The 18,305-nt window shown below is 62.8% G+C and overlaps 1 protein-coding gene across 1 annotated transcript in view; it reads right to left on the reverse strand.

Moving 5' to 3' along the window:
* RAB40C (RAB40C, member RAS oncogene family) overlaps positions 1-15,902 on the reverse strand; it is a 52,526-nt gene extending 36,624 nt beyond the window's left edge. Inside the window, exons 1-2 of the mRNA XM_068147267.1 lie at positions 15,821-15,902; positions 15,315-15,622 (exon numbers count right to left, since the gene is read on the reverse strand). Of these exons, the coding sequence (XP_068003368.1) occupies positions 15,315-15,468 (154 nt within the window). The 5' untranslated portion in view covers positions 15,469-15,622; positions 15,821-15,902. The remainder of the gene's footprint in view (positions 1-15,314; positions 15,623-15,820) is intronic.
* Positions 15,903-18,305: the final 2,403 nt, after the last annotated feature.

Consider the following 18,305-nt stretch of genomic DNA (forward strand, 5'->3'; position numbering starts at 1 on the left):
GGAATGGAATGGAATGGAATGGAGTAGAATGGAATGGAATGGAATGGAATGGAATGGAATGGAATGGAATGGAATGGAGTAGAATGGAATGGAATGGAATGGAATGGAATGGAATGGAATGGAATGGAATGGAATGGAATGGAATGGAATGAACCAGGTTGGAAAAGACCTCAGAGATCATCCAGTCCAACCTCTCAGGCAGGGGAGGTTCTCCTGCCCCTCTCTACTCTGCCCTGGGGAGACCACAGCTGGAATGCTGGGTCCAGCTCTGGGCTCCCTGGTTCAAAAGGGACAGGGAACTGCTGGAGAGAGCCCAAGGGAGGCTATGAGGATGATGAAGGGACTGGAACAAGTCTGCTGTGAAGAGAGGCTGAGAGCCCTGGGGCCTGGAGAGGAGAAGGCTGAGAGGGATCTGCTCAATGTCTATCAATATGGGAGGGGTTGGGGGGCAAGAGGCTGGGGCCAGGCTCTGTTTGGTGGTGCCCAGGGCCAGCACAAGGAGCAGTGGACACAAACTGGAGCCCAGGAGGTTCCACCTCAACAGGAGGAGAAACTTCTCTGGTGTGAGGCTGCTGGAGGCCTGGAGCAGGCTGCCCAGAGAGGTTGTGGAGTCTGCTGGTGTGGAGAGCTTCCAACCCCCCCTGGGCACTGTGCTGCTGGGCAGGGTGCTGGGGGTGCCCTGCTGGAGCAGGGCTTGGGCTGGGAGAGCTCCAGAGCTCCCAGTGAAGAAGATGGAGACTTCCAAGGCCCACCTGGGTGTGTTCTGTGTGCCCTGCCCTGGGGAATCCTGCTCTGGCAGGGGGCTGGACTGGATGCTCTCCAGAGCTCCCTTCCAGCCCCTGCCATGCTGTGACTCAAGAGCTCTCAAACAGAGCCTGCCCCAGCCCAGAGCAGAGCCCCAGAAGGTTGTTTCTCCCTTGAGAAGGCAGGTGTGAGCAGGAGCTCCCAGCAGGCAGAGCAGCAGGAGCCTTTGCCCTCCTTCAGCTTCCCAAGGGGCTTCTCAGCTAGGGCAGGAGGAAGTGATTGCTGCCCTCAGTGTGATGCCAGAGCCAGTCCTGCAGGTTAGGGACTGCCCCTCCCCCAGAGAGACTCCAATGATGCAAGGCCCAGCTCTGAGCCTCCTCACTGCACCCACACAGACAGCACAGAGGGACAGCCAGGACCTGTCCCAGATCAAAGCAAGCCAGCAGCAAGCTTTGCTGGCACCTTCCTGGAAGGCTGGGCTGCAGCAGGCTGCCAGCAGCAGCTCCACTTGGCTTCTGCAGGGGCCTTCAGAAGGAGTTCTTCCCAAATCTGGGGCAGCAGGCACTGCAGGTGAGGCTCAGAAACCTCTCCCCAAGGGACCAGGAAATTCAGCAAACCCCAAAGCCCTCCAAGAGGAACACTGGGAGAGTTCTAACCCAGCCTCAATGTCCTTCAGAGAAGGAATCCTTGCACAGTGGGGATCAGAAGGGAGCTCTGGAGCTCCCCCAGCCCAAGCCCTGCTCCAGCAGGGCACCCCCAGCACCCTGCCCAGCAGCACAGTGCCCAGGGGGGGTTGGAAGCTCTCCACACCAGCAGACTCCACAACCTCTCTGGGCAGCCTGCTCCAGGCCTCCAGCAGCCTCACAACAAACAACTTTCTCCTCCTGCTCAGCTCCAAGCTCCTGCCTGACACTTGCTGCCCCTTGCTGTCCCTTCTGCTGTCCCTGGGCAGCACTCAGCAGAGCCTGGCCCCAGCCTCTTGCCCCCCACAGCTCCTTTAGCTCTTGCTGAGCATTGCTCAGCTGCCCTCTGGGGCTGCTCTTCTGCAGGCTCTCAGCCCCAGGGCTCTCAGCCTTTGCTGCTCCCAGAGCTGCTCCAGGCCCCTCAGCAGCTCTGCAGCCTGCCCTGGGCTCTCTCCAGCAGTTCTCTGTCCCTCTGGAGCTGGGAAGCCCAGGACTGGACCCAGGGCTCCAGCTGTGGCCTCCCTAGGGCAGAGTAGAGTGGGAGGAGAACCTCCCTTGCCCTGCTGGCCACACTCTTCCCCATGCAGCCCAGGACACCTTTAGCTTTCTTTGCCATGAGAGCACACTGCTGGCTCCTGGGGAGTCTGTTGTCCCCCAGCACTCCCAGCTCCTTCTCCCTGGAGCTGCTTCCCAGCAGGTCTCTCCTCAGCAGCCCTGCTGCAGGAGGTTGTTCCTCCCCAGGGGCAGGAGCCTACACCTGCCCTGCTTGAACCTCATGAGTTTCCCTCTGCCCAGCTCTCAGCCTGCCCAGGTCATGCTGAATGGCAGCACAGCCTGAGCCACCCTTCCAGCTCTGGGCCATCAGCAGACAGAGTAAAGGAGGAGGGGAACCTCCCTTGCCCTGCTGGCCCCACTCTTCCTCATGGTTGTTCAGTCTGAAAAGAGGAGGCTGAGTGGAGACCTTGTTGCTCTCTACAACATTTAATGACTATCTCACCAGGAACTAAGGGGTGGCTGTCAGGAAGCTGAGGCCAGTGCTGGTCAGTGCTGCCCAGGGCCAGCAGAAGGGCCAGTAAGGGGCAGCAAGTGTCAGGCAGGAGGTTGGAGCTGAGCAGGAGGAGAAAGTTGTTTGGGGTGAGGCTGCTGGAGGCCTGGAGCAGGCTGCCCAGAGAGGTTGTGGAGTCTGCTGGTGTGGAGAGCTTCCAACCCCCCCTGGGCACTGTGCTGCTGGGCAGGGTGCTGGGGGTGCCCTGCTGGAGCAGGGCTTAGGTGGGTGAGCTCCAGAGCTCCCTTCCAGCCCTACCCTGCTGGGGGGCTGTGTTCCCTTGTGGGCAGGAGCTGATACACAGAGCTCTGTCCTTTCAGTGCTGGTTGATGAAGGCAGATGGGCAAAGAAGCCACAGGCAGGCAGGAGCTGGGAGCTGTTAAGTGCACACTCAGAGCAAACACTCAGAGCAAGCAGGTTCTGCAGGCAGGGAGCAAGAGGTGAATCTCTCAGTCCAACACCAAACCCACTCCTAGGCAAGAGGCAGCTGCTGGGGACAGCACCCAAGCAGGACCTCCACTCACTATGCAGGTGTCAAGAGCTTTGGATGCAAGAGAGGAAACAGAGAGCAGCAAGATGCTGAAGGGTGTCCAGAGAAGGGCAAGAGAGCTGGGGAAGGGTCTGGGGAAGAGGGCTGGGGAGGAGCAGCTGAGGGAGCTGGGGGTGTTGAGCCTGGAGAAGAGGAGGCTGAGGGAGACCTCATTGCTCTCTGCAGCTCCCTGAGAGGAGGCTGCAGCCAGCTGGGGCTTGGGCTCTGCTCCCTAGGCTCAGGGGAGAGAAGGAGAGGCAATGGCCTGAAACTGTGCCAGGGGAGGCTTAGGTTGGAGAGGAGGCCAAATGTCTTTGGTGGCAGAGTGGTCAGGGCCTGGCAGAGGCTGCCCAGGGAGGTGGTGGAGTCCCCATGGCTGGAGGGGCTGCAGAACCCTGTGGCCATGGCAGCTGGGGCCAGGGTTTGGTGGCCATGGTGGGGCTGGGTTGGTGTTGGCCTGGCTGCTCTGGGAGGGCTTTGCCAACCCAACCAGGTCTGTGGTTCTCTGTGTAGGCAGAGGACACCCCCAGTGGGCAGCCCTGCAGTGCAGCTCCAGCTCTGCAGCCCCAGCAGCTCCTCCCTCCCCTGGCAGTGTCAGGAAATCATCCAGCAAAGCCTCTGGGGAGAGCACAGCCCCAGCAGCTGCTGGGCAGCAGGGTGAGCCCCAGCCTCTCCACAGCCAGCTGCTGAAGTCCTCTGGCCTGACAGAAGTGTTCAGGGCAGCAGTGCAGCCTGGCAGCTGAGAGCTGGGAGCCAGCAGCACAGCTCCCTGCCAGACAGCACAGCAGCAGCTCCCTGCCCTGCATCATGCAGCCACCACCTCCTCCTCCTCCTCCACCCAAAGGGGGCACTAAAGGAGATGCTCCAAGCCACAGGGGGCTCCATCCCAGGCCTCTGCCCTCTGCTGTCAATGCTGCCCCCAGCTGCAGTGATTCTTTCTTTGAGGCAGGGTGGGAAACCCTCCCCAGCAGCCTGGACGCAGAGCAGCCCCCAGCTGCCACCTGCAGGGCTGAGGGGCAGCGAGCAAAAGCTTCTTGTTCTGCACTGCAGCTCAGCACCACCTTGGGGGCAGAGTCAAGAGGCCTCAGACCTTAGCAGGGATGCAGGAGAGCAGTGCTGGCCCTGCAGGGGGCTGGCAGAGGGACAGGGGCAGGCAGAAGCCATCTGCTGCAGCCTTGGTCCCCTCCTGCTCTGGCTGCAAAACTCAAGGGGAGGCAAGGAGGAGCTGCCAGCAGCTGGGCAGCAGAGGCTGAGCTGCTCTCACAGAGCCAGCTGGGCTTGGAAAGGGCCTTCAAGATCAGCCAGCTCCAACCCCCAGCCCTCCCACCAGCACAGGCTGCTCAGGGCCTCATCCAGCCTGGGCCTGAACACCTCCAGGCAGGAGGCAGCCACAGCCTCCCTGGGCAGCCTGGGCCAGAGTCTCCCCAGCCTCACTGCAAAGGATTTCTTCCTCCTCTCCACTCTCAGTCTCCTCTCTCCCAGCTCAAAGCCATTGGCCCTGGGCCTGGCACTCCCAGCCCTTGTCCCAAGTCCCTCCCCAGCTCTCCTGCAGCCCCTTCAGGTCCTTCAGCCCAGCTCTTGCTCTTGCAGCACCCCCAGGTCCCTCTCTGCCTGGCTGCTCTCAGCCACTCTGACCCCAGCCTGTAGCTCTGCCTGGGGTTGCTGTGGCCAAAGTGCAGCCCCTGGCACTTGGCCTTGTTGAATGCCATCCTGTTGGCCTCTGCCCATCTGCCCAGCCTGGCAAGGTCCAGGTGAAGCTCAGCACCATAGGACCCTGTGGTGGTTTGAGCCTTAACTGGGGCTTAAAAGCTCAGATGGGGGCAAGGCTGAGAATCCTTCCCCAGCTCCCCTCCTCCTCTTCCCCAATAGAGAGAGGGAGAAAAAGGGAGGGGAGCAAAGGGACCTGGGGGTGCTGATGGACAGCAGCTGAACAGGAGCCAGCAGTGTGCCCAGGCAGCCAAGAAGGCCAAGGGCATCCTGGCCTGCAGCAGGAAGAGTGTGGCCAGCAGGAGCAGAGAAGTCCTTGTGCCCTGTGCTCAGCACTGCTCAGGCCACCCCTTGAGTCCTGTGTCCAGCTCTGGGCTCCTCAGCTCAAGAAGGACATTGAGAGACTTGAAGGTGTCCAGAGAAGGGCAACAAAGCTGGGGAGGGGTCTGGGGCACAGCCCTGTGAGGAGAGGCTGAGGGAGCTGGGGTTGCTTAGCCTGGAGAAGAGGAGGCTCAGGGGAGACCTTCTTGCTCTCTGCAACTCCCTGCAGGGAGGTTGGAGCCAGGTGGGGGTTGGGCTCTGCTCCCAGGCACCTTCCAAGTGATGTTTCTGGCTGCACCCTGGGGACTGTGGGGGGGTCACAGGAGGTAAGGAGAGAGAGATGGTAAAGAGCCTCTGAAGGGACAGCTGAGGGAGCTCCAAATTTAGCCAGCTGCACAAAAACAACCCCAGGGAAAAGACATCTAGGGATGTGGGTCACTGACACAGACCAACTGGTGACTGAACAGCAGGGGTGAGGAGGGTCCTGAGCAGCTCTGAGGACTGAGCTGCCCTTCATTACCTCTCTGGCCAGGCAGAGGACAGGAAGCTCCCCTGCCCCAGCCCTTGCTCCCTGCACAGCTAGGGCTCAGCACCCAAAAGCTGAACTCCATTCACTGCTGCTGTGGGGACAGAGCTGGTGGGAGAGAGCCAGGCTTGAGCTGAGCTACAGGAGCTGCTGGCAGCTCTCTGCAGCCAAACTCTTCCACTGCCTTCAGCCCAATGTCTCCTTGGGATGTGGGTAGCAGAGACTCTAAGGATGGTGCCTTAATAAATGTCTGGTGGTTCTCCTGCCCCTCTGCTCTGCCCTGCTGAGGCCACCTCTGGAATCTTGTCTCCAGTTCTGGGCTTCTCAGCTCAAGAAAGACCTCAGGGAAGTGCCTGAGAGAGTCCATGGCAGAGGCACAGAGCTGCTGCAGGCAGTGGAACATCTCCCTGGGAGGCCAGGCTGAGGCAGCTGGGGCTTGGAGCTGGGAGCAGAGCAGCCTGAGGGCTGCCCTCAGTGCTGGGGCTAAAGATGTGCAGGGCTGGAGCCAGGCTCTGCTCAGGGCTGGCCAAGGAGAGCACAAGGGGCACTGGGGGCAAGCTGGAGCAGAGGAGCTGCCAGAGGGCCAGGAGGGAAACCTTTGTCCCTGTGAGGGTGGCAGAGCCTGGAGCAGGCTGCCCAGAGAGGTTGTGGAGTCTCCTGGGGTGGAAGCTTCCAACCCCCCTGGCTGTGTTCTGGGTGCCCTGCCCTGGGGGCTCCTGCTCTGGCAGAGGCTTGCACTGGGTGCTCTCCAGAGGTCCCTTCCAACCACTGCCATCCTGGGACCAAGGCACTAAGCCCCTGCTAAGGCCTGGGGTGGAAACAAGGCCCTGGGGCAGGGTAAGGCTTTGCTTTTGGCTTTATCTCCAGGAGCTCAGAGTATGGCCATAAGGCTTGCTCCTCACCACTCTCTCCACACAAGCTGAGGACAGGGGGGTGGGGGAAACCCTACCAAATAATCCACCTCCACCCCCTGCCAGTCAAAGCCATCTGCTCAGAACCAGGCTCTGCTCTGCCCCTGGCACACACTGCTCCTCTCCTGGGGGAGCAGCAGCAGGGGAGGGGGCAGGCTGCCAGCAGAGGAGGCAGGGGCACAGCAGCCCTGGGCACTGCCGGGGGCAGCGCTGCTGGCACTGGGTGCCTGCTGCCTGCTTCCCCTGGGGGAGTCCCCTCCTGACTCACCCTCTCTGCATGCAGCTCCCAGCCAAGCCAACCAACCAGCTGGGCAAGGTCATTCCAGCACAAGCACATGAAGGGCTGGCTGCTGGAGAGGGGATGGGAGAGGCAGCAGGGACACAGCCCCGGGGCCTGCAGGCGAGGGGCAGCCTCAGCCTCCTGCAGGGCACAGACACCTCCCTGCTTCCCCACACAGCTCCACCACCCCCCTGGCTCCAACCCCCCCTGCCACCAGAGAGAGATTTGAGCTGGGAGAGACTGAGACTGGAGAGGAGGAAGGAATTCTTTGCAGTGAGGCTGGGGAGAGCCTGGCACAGGCTGCCCAGGGAGGCTGTGGCTGTCCCCTCCCTGCAGGTGGGGTGGATGAGGTCTTGAGCAGCCTGGGCTGCTGTGAGGTGTCCCTGCCCATGGCACCTTCCAGGACCCTTCCAACCCAAAGCATTCTGAGTCTCTGCCCTGCTTTGGCACTTGGGGAGGGAGAAGGCCAGAGCCCAGGAGGCAGCTGAAGCATGGAAGTGATCAGTGCCTGACTCACAGCCAGCACCTCTGCCCTGAGTCAGCCCTGAGAGCACAGCTCACAGCAGAGGGGCCAGGGCAGCCTCCCCTGCACCCCAGGGGCAGGAAGGTGTGCTGAGAGCAGGGCATTTGGGGCACAGGTAGGACCAAGCCAACCTCATGAGGTTCAACAAGACCAAGGGCAGGGTCCTGCAGCTGGCTGGAGGCAATCCCAGGCACAACTCCAGGCTGGGCAGGGACTGGCTGGAAAGCAGCCCTGAGGAGAGAGCCTTGGGGGTGCTGGGGGAGGAGAAGCTCACCAGGAGCTCTCAGTGTGCACTTGCAGCCCAGAAAGCCAAGCAGAGTCTGGGCTGCAGCAGGAGAAGTGTGGCCAGCAGGGCAAGGGAGGTGATCCTCCCCCTCTGCTCAGCTCTGGGGAGACCCCACCTGGAGTACTGCCTCCAGTTCTGGAGCCCCTAGCACAAGAGGGATCTGGAGGTGCTGGAAGGTGTCCAGAGCAGGGCCAGGAGGATGAGCAGAGGGCTGGAGCACCTCTCCTGTGAGGACAGACTGAAGGAGTTGGGGCTGTTCAGTCTGGAGAAGAGAAGGCTCCCAGGTGACCTCATTGTGGCCTTCCAGGATCTGAAGGGGGCTCCAGGAAGGCTGGGGAGGGACTGCTCAGGATCTCAGGCAGTGATAGGACTAGGGGGAATGGAATGAAGCTGGAGGTGGGGAGATTGAGGCTGGAGGTGAGGAGGAAGTTCTTCCCCATGAGAGTGGTGAAGCCCTGGAATGGGTTGTGCAGGGAGGTGGTTGGGGCCCTGTCCCTGGAGGTATCACAGTCTCACAGTATAACTTAGGTTGGAAAGGACCTCGAGGATCATCGAGTCCAAGCTGTCACCACAGACCTCATGACTAGACCATGGCACCAAGTGCCACATCCAATCTCCTCAGGGTCAGAGTGGCTGAGAGCTACCAACCAGAGAGGGACCTGGGGGTGCTGATGGACAGCTACCTGAACAGGAGCCAGCAGTGTGCCCAGGGGGCCAAGAAGGCCAAGGGCATCCTGGCCTGCAGCAGGAAGAGTGTGGCCAGCAGGAGCAGGGAAGTCCTTGTGCCCTGTGCTCAGCACTGCTCAGGCCACCCCTTGAGTCCTGTGTCCAGCTCTGGGCTCCTCAGCTCAAGAAGGACATTGAGAGACTTGAAGGTGTCCAGAGAAGGGCAACAAAGCTGGGGAGGGGTCTGGGGCACAGCCCTGTGAGGAGAGGCTGAGGGAGCTGGGGTTGCTTAGCCTGGAGAAGAGGAGGCTCAGGGGAGACCTTCTTGCTCTCTGCAACTCCCTGAAGGGAGGTTGGAGCCAGGTGGGGGTTGGGCTCTGCTGCCAGGCAGCCAGCAGCAGAACAAGAGGACACAGTCTCAAGCTGTGCCAGGGGAGGTTCAGGCTGGAGGTGAGGAGAAAGTTCTATACAGAGAGAGTTGTTAGCCCTTGGGATGTGCTGCCCAGGGAGGTGGTAGAGTCCCCATCCCTGGAGGGGTTCAGGAGGGGATTGGATGTGGCACTTGGTGCCATGGGTTAGTTGATTAGGTGGTGTTGGGTGGTAGGTTGGAGGTGATGATCTTGAAGGTCTTTTCCAACCTGGTTCATTCTATTCTATTCTCTAGTTTGGCAATTGTTGATGTTGCTCCCAGCTTCTGCAACTACTTCCAGGCTCTGAAAGAATTCTCTGGGGGTAGGTTGGACTTGATGCTCTGGAAGGTCTTCTCCAAGCTGGTTACTTCTGTGAGTCTACTTAATCCTGTTCACAGCCAGGGAAGTGAAAGCTGGGCAGGGGAACAGCACTGGGATGCTCTCCCCAAAGCCCACATGTGTCACCAGGGAGGAGGCTTAGCTCAGGGCCCTTGTGGATTGCTAAGAGAAAGCAAACAGGTAAGCAGAGCTCAGGCACAAAGCAGCCTGGGATTGGACACAGGACACAGACTCCCTGCTCTCTGCTGCAGGCAGACACACTCAGCAACTGCAGCAGGAGCCTAGGAAGAAAGACAAAGGTGGCAGCTGGACCTCAGCTGCCTCCTCAGAATGCTGTTCTCACCTCAGCAGAAGTTTGGAGCCCAGGGATTCTGCAGCTCAGCTTGCAGCAGTGGGCAGGGTCAGCACTCCTGCCCTGTGCTGCAAAGGCCAAAGGCTACCTTCACTCCTACCCCAGAGCCCAGCAGGGTGAGGCTGGGAGGGAGCTCTGGAGCTCCCCCAGCCCAAACCCTGCTCCAGCAGGGCACCCCCAGCACCCTGCCCAGCAGCACAGTGCCCAGGGGGGGTTGGAAGCTCTCCACACCAGCAGACTCCACAACCTCTCTGGGCAGCCTGCTCCAGGCCTCCAGCAGCCTCACCCCAAACAACTTTCTCCTCCTGCTCAGCTCCAACCTCCTGCCTGACACTTTCTGCCCCTTGCTGTCCCTTCTGCTGGCCCTGGGCAGCACTCAGCAGAGCCTGGCCCCAGCCTCTTGCCCCCCACAGCTCCTTTAGCTCTTGCTGAGCATTGCTCAGCTGCCCTCTGGGGCTGCTCTTCTGCAGGCTCTCAGCCCCAGGGCTCTCAGCCTTTGCTGCTGCCAGAGCTGCTCCAGGCCCCTCAGCAGCTCTGCAGCCTGCCCTGGGCTCTCTCCAGCAGTTCTCTGTCCCTCTGCAACTGGGGAGCCCAGAGCTGGACCCAGGAATCCAGCTGTGGCCTCCCTAAGGCAGAGTAGAGGGGGAAGAGAACCTCCTCTGCCTGCTGGCCACACTCTTCCTCATGCCTCCCATGCTTGCACAGCACAACAGAGTGACAAACAGGAGGAGGTTGGAAGCAGCCTCTCGGGGTCATCTGATCCACTTCCCTTGCTCCATCAGGGCCCCCCAGAGCCTGCTGCCTAGGACCATGCCCAGTGGCTTTTGGCTACCTCCAAGGGTGGAGATTCCAGCACCTCCCTGGCCAAGCTGTGCCACTGCTGGCTCACCCTGGCAGGACAGAAGAGCTGCCTGCTGCTCAGACAGGATTTGGAGTGCCTCAGGTCCTGCCTCTTGCCTCTGTGGTCCTGTCCTGGGGTTACACTGAGCTAGGAGACCCCACAGCTCCCAGCTCTCTGGCAGGGGGGAGGTCTGCAGCCCAGAGCTGTCCCTCTCCTGAGCAGCCCCACTCAGGGACTGCTCTGCTGTCTCCTTGCCTTTGGGGGGTATCTAAGCCCCAAGAGTCTGTTGGAGGCTAGGAGAGCTCTGCAGAGGGACCTGGACAGGCTGGGCAGAGGCCAAGGGCAGGAGATTGAACACATCCAAGTGCCAGGAGCTGCACTTTGGCCACAGCAACCCCAGGCAGAGCTACAGGCTGGGGTCAGAGTGGCTGAGAGCAGCCAGGCAGAGAGGGACCTGGGGGTGCTGGTGGACAGCAGCTGAACAGGAGCCAGCAGTGTGCCAAGGGGGCCAAGAAGGCCAAGGGCATCCTGGCCTGCAGCAGGAAGAGTGTGGCCAGCAGGAGCAGGGAAGTCCTTGTGCCCTGTGCTCAGCACTGCTCAGGCCACCCCTTGAGTCCTGTGCCCTGCTCTGGGCTCCTCAGACAGGATTTGGGGTGTCTCAGGTCCTGCCTCTTGCCCCTGCTCCTCTCCTGGGGTCACACTGAGCTAGGAGACCCCACAGCTGAACTGGGGAGCCCAGAACTGGAGCCAGGACTCCAGCTGTGGCTTCCCCAGAGCACAGTGAGCAGGGAGAGCCTCCCTTGCCCTGTTGGCCTCACTCCTTTTCATGCATCCCAGGACCCCACTGCCCTTCCTGGCCACAGCAGCAACTGCACCTCAGGAGCAGCTGAGTCTCTGTCAGGGATTTAGGTAAGGCCCTAGCTGAGGTCCTGCTGCAGCCAGCAGGAACCACAGTGGCTCCTTTGAGGTGTGCCTGATTCAGCAGGAGGTGCTGAGCTGCCAGCCTGGGCTGGGTGCCTCTGCTCAGGGACCTGCAGAAAGGGTTGGCCAGAAGCATCTGTGAGGCTTGAAGAGTGACACAGCCCCTGCTGCACCCCAGGCTCTCAGCTGCTGGGCTCAAGCAAGCAGAGGCTGGCAGCTGGCAGCAGCAGTGCTGGCAGGACAAGGGCTGCCTCACCCTCCTTGCCCACTGCTCCAGCACCCCAGTGCCCACACTGAAGAGTCACAGTCCCACAGAATCACCAAGGTTGGAAGAGACCTCAGAGGTCACCAAGTCCAAGCTGTCACCCAGCACCTCATGGCCAAACCATGGCACCAAGGGCCACATCCAATCCCCTCTGCAACACCTCCAGGGATGGGGACTCCACCACCTCCCTGGGCAGCACATCCCAGTGGCCAACAACTCTCTCTGGGAAGAACTTTCTCCTCCCCTCCAGCCTGAACCTCCCCTGGCACAGCTTGAGACTGTGTCCTCTTGTTCTGCTGCTGGCTGCCTGGGAGCAGAGCCCAACCCCCACCTGGCTCCAACCTCCCTGCAGGGAGTTGCAGAGAGCAAGAAGGTCTCCCCTGAGCCTCCTCTTCTCCAGGCTAAGCAACCCCAGCTCCCTCAGCCTCTCCTCACAGGGCTGTGCCCCAGACCCCTCCCCAGCTCTGTTGCCCTTCTCTGGACACCTTCAAGTCTCTCAATGTCCTTCTTGAGCTGAGGAGCCCAGAGCTGGACACAGGACTGCAGGTGTGGCCTGAGCAGTGCTGAGCACAGGGCACAAGGACTTCCCTGCTCCTGCTGGCCACACTCTTCCTGCTGCAGGCCAGGATGCCCTTGGCCTTCTTGGCCCCCTGGGCACACTGCTGGCTCCTGTTCAGCTGCTGTCAATCAGCACCCCCAGGTCCCTCTCTGCCTGGCTGCTCTCAGCCACTCTGACCCCAGCCTGTAGCTCTGCCTGGGGTTGCTGTGGCCAAAGTGCAGCCCCTGGCACTTGGCCTTGTTGAATGCCATCCTGTTGGCCTCTGCCCATCTGCCCAGCCTGGCAAAGTCCCTCTGCAGAGCTCTCCTACCCTCTAACTGACCAACATCTGCCCCCAGCTTGCTGTCATCTGCACATCTGCTGATGACTAACTTGACTGACTGGAGTCCTCAAATCCTTTTCTAGAGGCCAGGAGCAGAACTGCAGAGCTCCATTTGCAGGCCTTCACCCTTAGAGAGCTGGAAGGACAGCCCTTGCCAGATGTCACCTCAAAGCCCTGTGTGACAGCAGCTCTAACTGGCCATCAGTCCCAGCAGCAGAGCCCAAGGAGACAGAGAGAGCACAACAGCTTCCCCCCTCCCACCAGGGATCTGAGCTGGGCAGGAGCTGTCCCAGGCACAGCATCAAGCTAGAACACAGTGGACAGAGCAAACACCCAGGAGATGATTGAAAAGTTAATGAGGTCTGGAAGGGGTTGAGGATGCACTTAGAGTTATAGAATGGGAGGGGGTTGGGAGGGACCTCTGAAGGTTGAGCCTGACCCCCCTCTGCCAGAGCAGGGTGACCCAGGAACACATCCAGAGGGGTCTTGAACCTCTCCACACCAGCAGACTCCACAACCTCTCTGGGCAGCCTGCTCCAGGCCTCCAGCAGCCTCACCCCAAACAACTTTCTCCTCCTGTTGAGGTGGAGTCTCCTGGGCTCCAGTTTGTATCCATTGCCCTTTGTCCTACCACAGGGCACCACTAAAAAGGGCCTGGCCCCTTCCTCCTGCACCCCACCCTTCAGATACTCATTGATCAGCTCCCCTCTGGGGCTGCTCTTCAGCAGCCTGACCAGCCCCAGGGCTCTCAGCCTTTCCTCCTCAGAGAGATGTTGCAGTCCCTCCATCAACCTCACAGCCTCCCCTGGACTCTCTCCAGCAGATCCCTGTCCCTCTTCAGCTGGGGAACCCAGACTGGACACACAGCTCCAGATGTGGTCTCCCCAGGGCAGAGCAGAGGGGGAGGAGGACCCTCTTTGACCTGCTGGCCAGACTCCTCTTAATGCACCCCAGGAGAGCATTGCCTCCCTTGGCCACAAGCAGTAGAAGAGGCCCTGGGTGACATTCCCTCCTGGCAGCTCAGGCACAGCTTCAGGCATGTGTCATGAAGGAAGCCAGGCCCAGGCTGCTGACTGGGTCTAAGTGGCCTTCCCATCAGGGGATGGCCCCTGCCCAGGCTGGCTGAAAGCAGGCTGGCAGAGACCCATGCCCTGTCACTGCACACAGCCCAGCTGTGCCAGGGATGGAGGCAGCTTGCTTGCCAAGGCTGCCAGGACCATCAGCAGCGTCAGATCTCAGAGCCACTCCCTCTGCTCGTCCCAAAGGAGCCCCAGAAGCAGAGAGCACCGCAGCAGGCGCTCCTGGGAGCACGCAGCCTCTGACCTCCTCCCCTGCTCAGCAAGGGGGTCAGCTGCCCACAGAAGCTTCTGAAAAGGAGTGCACTGAGCCTTCCACCCCCAGGGGAAGGCTGGGGGCACTGTGTCATAAAACAGCTGGCACAGAAGCAAAGCTTTATGAAGGTATCAGAGGCCACCACCAACTCCCTCGGCGCTCCTGGCTGCCTCCTGCGCCAGCGCAGCGCTCGCAGCCACTGCCATCAGCAGCCAGCTCCAGCTCTGACACCTCACCTGCAAGCACCACACTCCTCACCCCTCTCTGCTCAGCCACCCTGAGGCCCAGCGAGCAGCCCCACGGCCGCTGGAGCAGGCAGCTCCTCCGCAGCCACCAACTCCCTCCAGGGAAGCCTCAAAGCGCCAAGCACCTCCTCGAAGGCAAACCGCCGCAGCCCAGCCAGGCGCCCGCGGGGACCAACGCTGCCCCAAGCTCCCACACTCGCTGCTCTCCTTTCCCAAGCAGCCTGGCTTCTGAGTCACCACCTCCCGGTGAAGCTCTGCGGCGCAGGTGCCTGCTTGCATCAGCTCCCGCAGAGCTGGGGGTAGCTGCGAGGAGCGAGCAGGGGCTGAGCGGCCGAGCCCCGCTCCGAACCCAGCCAGCTCCGAGGCACAGCGCCGACAAGCAGCGCCCCGTTTGCCTCCAGCCTCCTGCGTGCAGGCGGCGCTGAGCACCACCTGCTCCGGCGAGGATGCAGGCGCCGGGCGGGATGGCTTCTGTCGAGCCCCCGGGGACGTCAGGGAGGCCGGGGGTGGGGGGCAGGAAGGATGACAGATTGAAAACCACCCCAGGACCTGCACCCCGCCAGGCTATGTCACGCTTCAGCCGCGGCGAGGGGACGCAGGAAATAGCACAGCGCCACTCCTTGGCTCTTAATTACGGTCTTGTGACACCGTAGTTAATGGTCTGTCAGGGGCTCCATTAGAAGCCTCGATGTTTGCGGGAGGCAGCTAGCGAGCGAGAGCCGCTCCGGCCTGGACAGCAGGCTCCAGTTCTTTTGTTTTACGGAGCTGGCTTCCTCCGGCGCGGCCCCGGGCCCGGCGCTCCGCCCGCAGCGGGCAGGCAGCGGGGCAGGCTGCGGGGCAGGCTGCGGGGCACGCAGCGGGGCACGCAGCGGGGCAGGCTGCGGGGCAGGCTGCGGGGCAGGCTGCGGGGCACGCAGCGGGGCACGCAGCGGGGCACGCAGCGGGGCAGGCTGCGGGGCTGGCAGCGGGGCTGGCAGCGGGGCTGGCAGCGGGGCACGCAGCGGGGCTGGCAGCGGGGCACGCAGCGGGGCTGGCAGCGGGGCACGCAGCGGGGCTGGCAGCGGGGCACGCAGCGGGGCACGCAGCGGGGCACGCAGCGGGGCACGCAGCGGGGCACGCAGCGGGACGCAGCTCTGCCCGGGCAGGGGCCGGCTGCCCCGCGGGATGCGGGCACCCAGGCATCGCACCGGCCGCGACCCCGGCGCCCGCCCCAGCGGCCGGAGCCTCCTCCGGCAAAGGCTGAGGACGCTCAGGCGGCACAGCCCCGGCCTCCCCCACCGCAGAGCCCCCGGGAATCCAGGCTGCGCCCCCAGGGAGCCACAACAAACAAAGGAACGAGCGAAGCAAGCCCTCCCTGCGCACCGCTGCGCCCCCCGGGGCGCTAACCCCTCGCACGGGGCCCCGTTGTCGCCAGGCGCCGCTGCCGCAGCTGGGGTCCGGCCCGGGGCCCCCCGCGAGGCCGCGGGTGGGTGGGACCCTGCCCCCCCCCGCCCCCCGCCCCCCTTACCGTTGCTGTAGGCGTAGGGGGACTCGGAGGCGCCGTCCTGCAGGCTCTCCAGGATCTCCCCCTTGCCCACGTCGCTGTCCCCCACCAGCAGGAACTTGAGGAGGTAATCGTAGCTCTTCACCGGGCTGCCCTGGGTTCCCATCCTCCCTCTCATCGGCGGGGAGGCTCGATCCGCATCCTCCGGCCGCCGGCCTGAGGGCGGGCTCCGGCCCCGCTGCGGGGACACCGCCGGGCCTCTGCCCCCGCCGCAGCTCACAGCCGGCCCTCCGCCGCGCCTCGCATCTTCCGCCCAGGGACGCGCTGGGGACCTGCGGCGGGAGGAGGAGGAGGAGATGGGGCGGAGGAGGAGGGGAGGAGAAGGCGCCCGGCCCCGCCGGCTCCTCAGCGCCCCCCGCCGCTGACAAAGCCCCCGCGCCCGCCCCCACAAAGCGCCGCCGCCCCGCCACAGCCCCGCGGCCCGGGCCCGTCGGGACAGAGCTCAGCGCCGGCCGCGCCCGCTCACCCACCTCAGGGCCGGGACGGCCGGGACGACCGGGGCCGGGCCGGGCCGCGCCGCGTAGCCCCTCCAGGGCCGCAGCCTCCGCGCAGCGCCCGCAAGGGCCGAGGAGAGGCGGTGGCAGAGACCGTCCCCCGTCCGACCGTCGCCGCTCTCATTGGTTCAGAGGCGCGTCTGTCAAATCTGGCTGCTCCCCGGCACAGCTGAACCCCTCCCATAGGCTCAGACACGCGTCTGTCAAGGATGGCCACGCCCCGGCGCGGGCGTGTTGTTTCCATAGGCTCCAATAGGCGTCGATCAAAACGGCCACACCCCGGTGCGGCCTGGCGGCAGGGGGGGCGGGACCGGGGGGGCCGGAGTGGGCGGAGCGCGGGTCCCGGCGTGCCCTGCGGCGCGGAGCATGCTGGGAGAGCGAGGCCGAGGCGGGAGCTGACCCCGGAGCCCTGAGCGCTGTGTAGCAGCGGCGGCGCCGCTGAGGGCTGCTGCACGGCCCCCACAGGGCTCCCCCAGAGCCCCCCCCCGAGCCCCGAGCTCCACTGCCGGCTGCCCGTGCTGGGGGCAGCTCTCTCCTGCATCTCCATCAATGCCCTGGGCAGTGGCAGCGCGGCCCCCGCACCGTTTGCAGGCGGCACGCCCGAGGGAAGGGATCCGTGCGGGGGCACCTGGGCAAGCTGGGGAGGGGGCAAGAGGTGAACCTCATGAGCTTCAACCAAGACAAGTGCCAAGGTCCTGCCCCTGGGTTGGAACAACTCCCAGGCCCAGCCCAGGCTGGGGGTGAAGGGCTGGGAGCAGCCCTGAGGAGAAGGCCTTGGGGGTGCTGGGGGTGCAGAGCTGGCCAGGAGCTGGCACTGAGTGCTGCCAGCCCAGCCCCAGCCTGGCCTGGGCTGCTCCCCAGCAGGGTGGGCAGCAGGGGCAGGGAGGGGATTCTGCCCCTCTGCTGTGCCTGCTGAGACCTCCCTGCAGGGCTGGGGCAGCTCTGGAGCCCTCAGCACAGCACAGGCAGGGAGCTGCTGGAGCAGGGCCAGAGGAGGCCACAGCAGTGCTGGGAGGCTGGAAGCCCTCTGCTGGGAGGCCAGGCTGGGAGGGTTGGGGTTGTGCAGCCTGCAGAGGAGAAGGCTCCAGGGAGACCTCCTGCTGGCCTTGCAGAGCTTCAAGGGGACAGAAGAGAGCTGGGGACAGACTGCTGAGCAGGGCCTGTTGGGCCAGGCCAAGGGGGGATGGTTTGAAGTGCAAGAGGGAGGCTGAGAGTGGAGAGAAGGAGAAATGTTTGGTGCTGAGGGTGGGGAGAGCCTGTGCCAGGCTGCCCAGAGAGGTGGAGCTGCCCCATGGCTGGCAGCAGTGCAGGGCAGGTTGGTTGGGGCTGGGAGCAGCCTGCTGTGGCTGCAGCTGGCCCTGCTGGCTGCAGGGCTTGCTCTGGGTGAGTTGGAAAGGTCCTTCCCAACCTAATTTAATGAATGATCCTATGATCCAGTTACAGGGATGGCTGAGGGTGAGATCCTTTCCCCCTTGACCTCACTGCCCATCACTGCCAAAGCACCCTGGGAACAGCTCAGTCCCACAGCCAGCTGTGTCTCACCAAGGGCTGCTGGGCCCAGCCCAGTTTTGGTGACAAGCAAGGACAGAGCCAGGATGTGCAGGGACCTCACAGGTGCCAGTGACCTGCTCAGCTCCGTGCCCATGGGCCAGAGCAGGGTGAAAGCAGTACAGGGGGTACAGGGTGGTGCCCAGCCTCCAGACCCATTGTGCTTTAGCACTCCTCCCCTTCTGTGTGTGGACAGCAGAGAGCTGGTAAGCACCCCAGGACTGGGGCTGAGCCTGCTTGGAGCAGCTAGGCCTCCAGTCAGGACTTTGCCCAGCCCGGAGCTGGGGCAGCCAGCAGGGTGCTGGGTGGTGGCTTGGGAAGAGCTGGATTGGCCTCCCACCATGGTATTCCATTCAAGATCTGATTAAAAGGTTTGATTCATCCAAAGTTCCACACCAGACTCTCATCTGAGCAGAGGCTGAGGGAGCTGGGGCTGGGCAGCCTGCAGCAGAGGAGGCTGAGGAAGGTCTTGTGATTGCTTACAAACACCTAAGTGGTGGCAGGAGGCTGGGGCCAGACTCTTCTCAGTGGTGCCCAGGGACAGGACAGGAGGCACTGAGCCCAAACTTGACCATAGGAAGTTCCATCTAAAGATGAGGAGGAACTTCTGCCCTGGGAGGGTGGCAGAGCCCTGGAGCAGGCTGCCCAGAGAGGTTGTGGAGTCTCCTTCTCTGCAGAGCTTCCACCCCTCCTGGTTGTGTCCCTGGGTGCCCTGCTCTGGGTGCTGCTGCTCTGGCAGGGAGGTTGGACTCAATCTTCCGAGTTCCCTTCCCCTGTGAGGACAAAGATCTCCACCCCTAAGCTCCCTCACACAAGCACTTCCAACCAGAACATGCTGAGTCTCTCTGCTCCCAGCTGCTGGCACAGCCCTGCTGGCACCAGAATGGCTCTGCCTGGTCCCTCTGGCCACAAA

This window comes from Melanerpes formicivorus, unplaced genomic scaffold (genome assembly GCF_026170545.1).
Source record: "Melanerpes formicivorus ecotype bairdi unplaced genomic scaffold, bMelFor1.0.p_v2 SCAF_14, whole genome shotgun sequence".
Classification (NCBI taxonomy): Eukaryota; Metazoa; Chordata; class Aves; order Piciformes; family Picidae; genus Melanerpes; species Melanerpes formicivorus.